This window comes from Ylistrum balloti, unplaced genomic scaffold (genome assembly GCF_031769215.1).
Source record: "Ylistrum balloti isolate Yb309-2 unplaced genomic scaffold, AGI_CSIRO_Ybal_v1 Utg370982, whole genome shotgun sequence".
Classification (NCBI taxonomy): domain Eukaryota; kingdom Metazoa; phylum Mollusca; class Bivalvia; order Pectinida; family Pectinidae; genus Ylistrum; species Ylistrum balloti.
In genome coordinates this window covers 172,031-180,983 of record NW_026782550.1, presented here as the reverse complement: position 1 = coordinate 180,983, position 8,953 = coordinate 172,031, and the positions used below count along the sequence as shown (strand labels likewise).

The 8,953-nt window shown below is 32.8% G+C and overlaps 1 protein-coding gene across 1 annotated transcript; it reads left to right on the top strand.

Annotated features, from left to right (window-relative positions):
• The first annotated feature begins 4,663 nt into the window (after window positions 1–4,663).
• On the top strand, window positions 4,664–8,248 carry LOC132559859 (uncharacterized). The gene is made up of 6 exons (XM_060224490.1): window positions 4,664–4,710; window positions 5,199–5,418; window positions 6,041–6,109; window positions 7,096–7,233; window positions 7,691–7,813; window positions 8,067–8,248. Exons 1-6 carry the CDS (start codon window positions 4,665–4,667, stop codon window positions 8,113–8,115), a joined length of 645 nt encoding a protein of 214 aa, XP_060080473.1. The 5' UTR covers window position 4,664; the 3' UTR covers window positions 8,116–8,248.
• Window positions 8,249–8,953: the final 705 nt, after the last annotated feature.

Genomic DNA, 8,953 nt, shown 5'->3' with positions numbered 1-8,953 from the left:
AGTAAATCAGCTGTTTTGAGATGTCTAGTAGTAGGTGGTCAGTTTAGGTAATCTGTGTTTCTCCGGACAATTGGTTGATCTTATATAGGCTCCCTGACCCTCCAAACCACACACGGTCGACAAAAAATATTTTCTACGTCAAGTACTGTTTTATCTCCGACAGACGTCATAATGCACCGTACCCTCTGATGCACCGGGGCCACCGACAGGGAATATGTTGTTATCTATCCATAAAATATTACAATAAAATGCAGAAACAATGTTTTATATTCATGATTCTTTGTTAGTTAGTGTTTAGTTTTATCTTTACGAGAAGAAATCCATATTGATTTATGTTATGTATGTGTTGTTTATACTTTATCCCTAAGGAGCCCCAATATATTGGTTCTCCTATAAATAACTGTCTCCAGCAATGGTCACTTTTGTGACGTGAGGACCATGAAGTCATCATTCTTACTGGTCAAAGACGTATTACACTGTACTGGTCATTTCGTACAGACGACTGTCCGGTGTCTTGTCAGTTTGTTTACAAATCTACCTGTCACTCAGGGTTTGTTATGTTCTTGGTCATGTATAAGGAAGAATTAACCTTAACCTTTTTAATGTCATTTAAAAGTCTCAGTTAACTTGTAAATTCTGTATGTCATTGTAGTCATAACCGTTTATTGTATGACGTTTCATTTTCAGGTTAAATAATTGTTTTATTATATTCTTTATTTCATTTCCATTTTAATATTTTCTGATTTTGTATGACATTTCAACATATAATTAATTTGTATGACATTTGAAACATATCCGTAAATTTTGTATGACATTTCAACATATCAGTTAATTTTGTATGACATTTCAACATATCAGTTAATTTTGTATGACATTAGAAACATATCAGTTAATTTTGTATGACATTTCAACATATCAGTTAATTTTGTATGACATTTAAACATATCAGTTAATTTTGTATGACATTTCAACATATCAGTTAATTTTGTATGACATTTCAACATATCAGTTAATTTTGCATGACATTAGAAACATATCAGTTAATTTTGTATGACATTTAAACATATCAGTTAATTTGTATGACATTTGAAACATATCCGTAAATTTTGTATGACATTAGAAACATATCCGTAAATTTTGTATGACATTAGAAACATATCAGTTAATTTTGTATGACATTAGAAACATATCAGTTTATTTTGAATGACATTAGAAACATATCAATTAATTTGTATGACATTTGAAACATATCCGTAAATTTTGTATGATATTTTAATCCTGTCTTTTAATTTTGTATGACATTTTAATCCTGTCATTTAATTTTGTATGACATTTTAAACATATCGGGTAATTATGTATGACATTTTAAACAGATCCGTAAATGTTGTGTGACAATTTAAACATGTCCTTTAATTTTGTATGACATTTAAACATATCAGTTAATTTGTATGACATTTGAAACATATCCGTAAATTTTGTATGACATTTTAATCCTGTCTTTTAATTTTGTATGACATTTTAAACATATCGGGTAATTATGTATGACATTTAAAACATATCAGTTAATTTGTATGACATTTGAAACATATCCGTAAATTTTGTATGACATTTGAAACATATCCGTTAATTTTGTATGACATTAGAAACATATCCGTAAATTTTGTATGACATTAGAAACATATCAGTTAATTTTGTATGACATTTAAACATATCCGTAAATTTTGTATGACATTAGAAACATATCAGTTAATTTTGTATGACATTTAAACATATCAGTTAATTTTGTATGACATTAGAAACATATCAGTCAATTTGTATGACATTTGAAACATATCAGTTAATTTGTATGACATTTGAAACATATCCGTAAATTTTGTATGACATTTTAATCCTGTCTTTTAATTTTGTATGACATTTTAAACATATCGGGTAATTATGTATGACATTTAAAACATATCAGTTAATTTTGTATGACATTTTAAACATATCGGGTAATTATGTATGACATTTAAAACATATCAGTTAATTTGTATGACATTTGAAACATATCCGTAAATTTTGTATGACATTTGAAACATATCCGTTAATTTTGTATGACATTAGAAACATATCCGTAAATTTTGTATGACATTAGAAACATATCAGTTAATTTTGTATGACATTTAAACATATCAGTTAATTTTGTATGACATTAGAAACATATCAGTCAATTTGTATGACATTTGAAACATATCCGTAAATTTTGTATGACATTTGAAACATATCCGTAAATTTTGTATGACATTTTAATCCTGTCTTTTAATTTTGTATGACATTTTAAACATATCGGTTAATTATGTATGACATTTCAAACAGATCTGTAAATGTTGTGTGACATTTTAAACATGTCCTTTAATTTTGTGTGACATTTTAAACATATCCGTTTTATTATATTCGTTAAATTCTACAACGGTATTGCCATGAGTTTATTCTAGTACAGTCTATCATAAGTAAGTTGTTCTATAAGGACTTGTGTAAAGAAACCTAAACATGAAAATGGGACTACTTAGTATATCCTACCAAACGCACCAGTGGTTAGTGCCATACAAATCTAAAAGATGATATACTACACTCGAAAACTGCTTCATATATATATGGGTTTTTATTTGTTAATGATGCAAGGGGCTCTAAGTATTAATTGTCCATTTCAATGGGTAATAAATAAGAATACTATTTTAAAGTTATCGCATTTAGATATGTCATTATTGTACGTAACTATCTAATGATTTGATTGGTCATTTTATATACTCAGAGTTTGATGACGTACTCTACATGAGATACCAGACTGAACACCCACACTTCATCGGTGACATCCAGAAAGGCTCGATAATTTAAACAAAGATTTAAACTTCATTCAGCAAGCACGTGCTTCCGCACTTCTCTCTCCACAATCAAACATACCCCTGTAATTATCCTTATGTTCGTGTCTCGTAATTCAGGCTGATTCAATTACCGACTTTTATTGTAAACTGCAAACCACGTGCTTTTAAATGCGTTCTAATGGAGACACATTTCAGAATATATACTTAGGGTTTCCTCATATGCAATTCAGGTTTCAATGCAGAGTTCTTTATCGCCATTAATGAGTTCTAGACGACGAAACAGCTGTATGATGTAACATCGCTGACGAGTCCTAGAAGGACAAAACAGCTGTATGATGTAACATCGCTGACGAGTCCTAGAAGGACAAAACAGCTGTATGATGTAACATCGCTGACGAGTCCTAGAAGGACGAAACTGGTGCATGATGTAACATCACTAACGAGTTCTAGAAGGACGAAACAGCTGTATGATGTGGCATCGCTGAAGAATCTTAGAATGACGAAACAGCTGTATAATGTAGCATCAATGACGAGTCCTAAAAGGACGAACCATCTGTATGATACATTTTAATTCGTGATCTGTCTCTACTTTATCTCACTCTAACGTTGGATTAAAAAGAGAGCTGTTAATTTGTGTCTTTAGTACAATCGTTTAGTATATAAAAAACAGTTGTACTTATTTCACGAAATAGCAAGTTATAACAATATAAACAAATCCAATCAGTCAGTAAATACATGACAATTAAAGATGATATGTTATGATACGTTGCTTTAGAGAATTGATATTTGGCCTCATAACAGTGATTAGAAGAAGTTTTAAACCATCAGTTGTTACGAAATGTATTGAATTATGGGACCAGTGCACCTCCCTGTCTAGATTTTGACTTTTCTTTCGATCACTCGGAATTTTTCACAGTCTCCTCTTGGGCTTCAAGCTTGAAGCCAATGGCATCACTGACGAGTCAAGAAGGACGAAACTTTGATGCACATTTTAATTCAATGTTTGGCTCAATCTTATTCTAAATCTAATCAAATAGTGGAAATCACTTACGTATATTCTTTACAATCTTATAAGATTTGATATCGAACCTACGCACGCGCTTTCCACGTAAATAAGCTATAGATACCATTTCCTGTTTTGTGTATAACTAACGTGACATTTACTAAAGTATTCCCCCTATAACTTCCGTTTATAAGTAACATTCTTTTGAACTTCGGTCAACTTAGAAGTTTTATGTGTGTGTTTATACTGTACATTGGAGATAACAGGACGTACTGGTGTTTTACCGAATTGACCAGTACAAGGGTCAGTTTATAGGCCTGGTATGGCCTAATATGATAGATCCCACACCTCACAGACGTTAATGGTCAACAAGCGAGACATTTGAGTCAACAATGGGGTCCTAAAAAGGGAAATAATCAAACGCGCAAATGAAAAAGCATCAGTTTTAAGAAATCCTGTAAGTTGTTGACTGTATTGTGTAAACAAGTATTTAATTGTTACAGAGTTATGTGGTTTTTCCTAGGGAAAAGACCAGCAGGCGTTATAAAAAATGACTTTTATAACATTACTATATTTTAAGTAAAGAAATATCCCGTTTATGGCCCCCGAGGGTTCAAGGTCTCCACATCCGTGGCTTGTGGTGACGTCCCCATCTCCACTGACCTTAAAAACAAAAACAATTTTGACGTCAAAAATCTTGTTTTCTTGTTTTTGGGATGTCCAGTTTCCTATATAAGATCATCAATCCATTGTCCGAATCAGTAAGATTCTTCACACATCAGCAACAAGTCAGATTAAGTATGGACAGGGTCTACATCATCGGCTTAATTACGATTGGGTGTCTAAGTAAGTTGTCGTTGTTTGTTTCTTTCTTTCTTTCTTTCTTTGGAAATCGCTTGGCGTAAAAGTGAAACATTTCTGTGAATTTCCTTTCGTTAATGAGGCTCGAGTATTTTAGGAAAATATTCATTTTGTTGGAACTTGATTTCTCGTAAACAAATTTCACGGTATTCAGCAGTTTTAAAACGTTATGTCTATTTTTAACGGCTTGTTATTCCGTTGTGGTCTAAGAACACTTAATGTTTTAGCAAAATATCACTGTGATTCGTAGTAAAAGATAACCACCTCCGTGCTTAAGTTATATCGTTCTGGCAGTTGAGATAGAATAGCGCTTGAAATGTCAAATAACATATACCTATTTACACTAAAACATCTGCGGTATTGTTTACATAAATTTTATTCAATTTTCTGAAATTTATAAAAGATGGAGTAGACCAATGAAAAGTGAAATCTGTTTTGAACCATGCTTAGGATTGCTGCTTCTTGTCATGTAGGTGTCCAACTGTCACATGGTGCTACCACCTCGTCGCCATCATCAACCCAAACATCCCAAACCGAGGCTGAACAAGACGCCGGTACAACTTCCGGTGTCACCGGAACAACACCATCTGGAACAACGGAAGACAATCTAAACGTCTCTTCTTGTCCGCGATTTAATAATCGCCATGATAATGGCACACTTTATGTACCATACATAGAAGGTCGATGTGAAATGTAAGAATTTTAGAAATGCAGAAGTCAGTTAAAACACGCTGTTGTTGTCTTGGCTACCATCGAGTTTTATCAAACATTTCTTGACGATCGGTCTTAATCATACACTGTATTTGTCTGTTAAAAAATACTAAAAATTGTAACATTTTCACATTTTGAGTTTCTCTATAAAAAGTATGAACAGTTTGGGTATGGAAATGTTTATATAACTTGCTTAAAGAAAACTGTTGTATTTAGTGATATTTATGTTTTAATGAACGAAAAATTCATAAAATCTCTCTCATAATCGTTGAAGTTTGGAATTATATTTCCGCGCGGAACAATTCTTTTGGCGTAGGTCATCAGGCAAACTTCAGCGTGACGTCAACGTCGGGTAGACAAAGATTTAACAACAGAAGGTTGGAGTTTTGATTTTATGGTTTTCGATGTTGACAAGTTGGTATATTGACATGTTTGTATTTTCTTTGTTTTTTTTTAATCATTTCTGCAGGATAGGCCCGAGACAGAAAGACAGAGGCTCCCTACTTTTGTCTTTCTTCACCCTCGCCAAAATACAGCTTGTATTTTAAGACGTTGACCTTGTGTTCTTTATATATGTATATATATGTCGATTATTTGTTTTTAGGACCGTCACTGTAGAAACCGTGACGCTACCTCCATTGTTGTTAGTAAAGATGTTTAAGCGAGGGAAAAGGTGAGTGTTATATATCTAAATATCTTTATCAAATGACTGAAAAGTTAACATATCTATAGAGAATTTCCATTCAATCTACGTAATTTATGAAACGAGTCCAATGTTTTTTTTTTTTTTTTTTCTTTTCTTATTTTAAACAAGTCTTTGGTGAACTTAGTAAAACGTCTTTATAGAATTAAATATAATTAATACCAATTTACTTTTTCGCGTGAGTTATTATTCAGAAAAAAATTGTAGAAAACGGTTATTTCCATGTCAAACTTTAAGTCATTTCGGAGATCTGTGACATCCCTTGTGACGAAAAATTAAGATACTCTATGTTATCATTTACCTTAGAAAGGTTAGACTTCGATAGGTTAAAAGTGAAAATTGTGCAGGAAAAGGACCAAACGAAGGCATTTGGCATTTTGATTTTGGCCATTGTTGACGTCACGTCATTGTTTGTATTTGTACACTACGATCGATTTCTGACTGGCGCGGCCAATGAAAAACACTCTAGGGTATATTACTTGAATAACAGAGAGAATGCTTGATAAGGAATAATGTGTTAATTGTTTCTGATTATCTCAGGAATACATCTATGCTCTTTGTTATAAAATTATTTATTCAAAATTTACAGGAATTCTAGGAATAAAAAATGACATTTTAACATTACAATTTTATATTCCATAGTGAATTTAACATTAAAAGTCCCTCTTTAACTTAAATGTTAGTTTTTTCATGTAGATGTATATTATTAATTAACTCATAATGCGTTATTCGACTACACTGTGTTTAAATTCTGTATTTGTATCAGGTGTCATTCTCGTCTGTGCCCTTTTTAACATTACATCTACATATCTACATCAATGTACTTACCTAGGGTTATCACGTGACCAGTGGTCAGTTTTATATCTACATATCTATATCAATGTACTTACCTAGGGTTATAAGAAGACCAGTGGTCAGTTTTATTTCTACATATCTACATCAATGTACTTACCTAGGGTTATAAGAAGACCAGTGGTCAGCTTCAGAACTATAGACACAGAACTGGACGGAGAAGCAGTCACTTGTGAGTCTTTGCCTAGCCGGGCACTAGGGCCGTTCGTCTTCGTGGATACAGTGGCTGGTGAATGTCAAATGTAAGTAACCATTGATAGAAATCTATAGCACACCCTAACACTCTGAAATATGGACAAATATGAAGGTTGTTAAATTATGCTGTCCGTGCACCTCCCTTTATACAATGTGACACTTCGTCCGATCAATGTTCGGTATCGTTATACAGACAGATCCGAAGTTGTTCGACTTAGGTTTGATGTCTTCACGGAAAATGAAAGAAACGTCAGGAGGACTGGTAATTAAGATAAAACACATTTATTTAATCCTTGCAAGTCCTATAAGATACGATACAGCAAAGTTTGTCAGCGTCGTCACTGCTGTCAAACAATTTTTATTATCAACTGTAACGTTATACTAACTTCTGGTATCAGTTAATTACTTCGTTAAATCTGAAAGTTTAAGGCGATATTTTGACGGGTCTATTACAAAGCGTCTGTCCTGACTACAACGTTCACACGATCACTCTGTGTTCTTCAGGTTACTGAAAGTACAGCGACGGAAAAATGGAAAGATTATATCACGCGGGCCAGGAGACAGGAAGTGGTGGAAACCATGGTTACGACCGGGAAAACGACCCGGAAATCGACCAAGGATAGAAAAGTATGTCATTTTATCTCTTAGATCCGGAAAACATTTCCACTAATGAGCACTAAAAATTGTGATTCTCTGATATATAACACCATCTCACTTGTTCTTGGTTGATTTTATGAAATATTTTTTCCAGTCACACTTTATTTATACATTCACTAGAAATTTACAACCTCTGGCTTTTAAATCTACATTATAATTGTAGTATTTTCACAAAAACGCCGTGTGTGGTAAATAAATAGACTGATCGCATTCTTTGTTACAGGTTTACATTCGTTCCAGCCTATGAATACCTGGATGAAGTTGTGTACTAAATGGAGAAACTTTCTGAAATGTTATTGTACTAGTAACTACAAATTTCCCCAAATTTTGTTGGCATGCAAATATATATGTGAATTGTGTACATTAAATACCTACATTATTGTCAGTGATGTTTTGTGTAGACTTGTGGATATGTCATGTTATATGTTTGTTATTTATAAATAAATTTAAAAATTAAAGTGTAATGCTTTATTTTTGGATGATGTTGATTTTGATTCAGATTATTCTCCATCAGGACACCAACAAAATGGCATTTTTGTATCATTTCCAGCTTCTATTTTTGTGTATCCGTCGTGTGTTGAAGTATTCAATTTTCCTTCCCTAAATTTCAGAAAAAGTAAACAGTAATTGGCTTTCTGACCGACTTTACTGACGATTGGGAATGGCACTATTCATACCAACATTAAGAACAGCTAGCATTTTAAAATCTGATCGAAAAAGTCAGAATATAGGATTTTCAATGAGTTATCGTTTCATATGAAATTTTATATATTGAGTCTTTTTATCTTATGAGTTGTGTCGGACAAAATTTAAAACTTCGAAGCGAGTTTCTAAAAATATCGTTTGAAATGAAAACAAATTTAAGGCACTATTTATCACATTCAGAAAAGTGTTTCTATGACGACATATAAATGACAAAATCAAACAGAAGCAGTCATTGTGTTGCGTCATTTTTCGAATTCATGACGTAACGTCATTGTCCATTTTGACATCACAATGGCTGTCGTATTCACTGAAAGTGCTCCAAATTACTGTCCTGAACACTTTACAGTAACAGAATTCGAGATCGTTTGTTCGGTAATGACTATGTCTGTACCCCGTCGTTTTGTG

Bases quoted from the DNA above. Each gene is read 5' to 3' on its own strand.
- LOC132559859 (XM_060224490.1), top strand. From the start codon at position 4,665: ATGGACAGGGTCTACATCATCGGCTTAATTACGATTGGGTGTCTAA. The intron at 5,419-6,040 runs GTAAGAATTTTA...ATTTGTTTTTAG, and splicing joins ATAGAAGGTCGATGTGAAAT to GACCGTCACTGTAGAAACCG. The intron at 6,110-7,095 runs GTGAGTGTTATA...GTACTTACCTAG, and splicing joins ATGTTTAAGCGAGGGAAAAG to GGTTATAAGAAGACCAGTGG.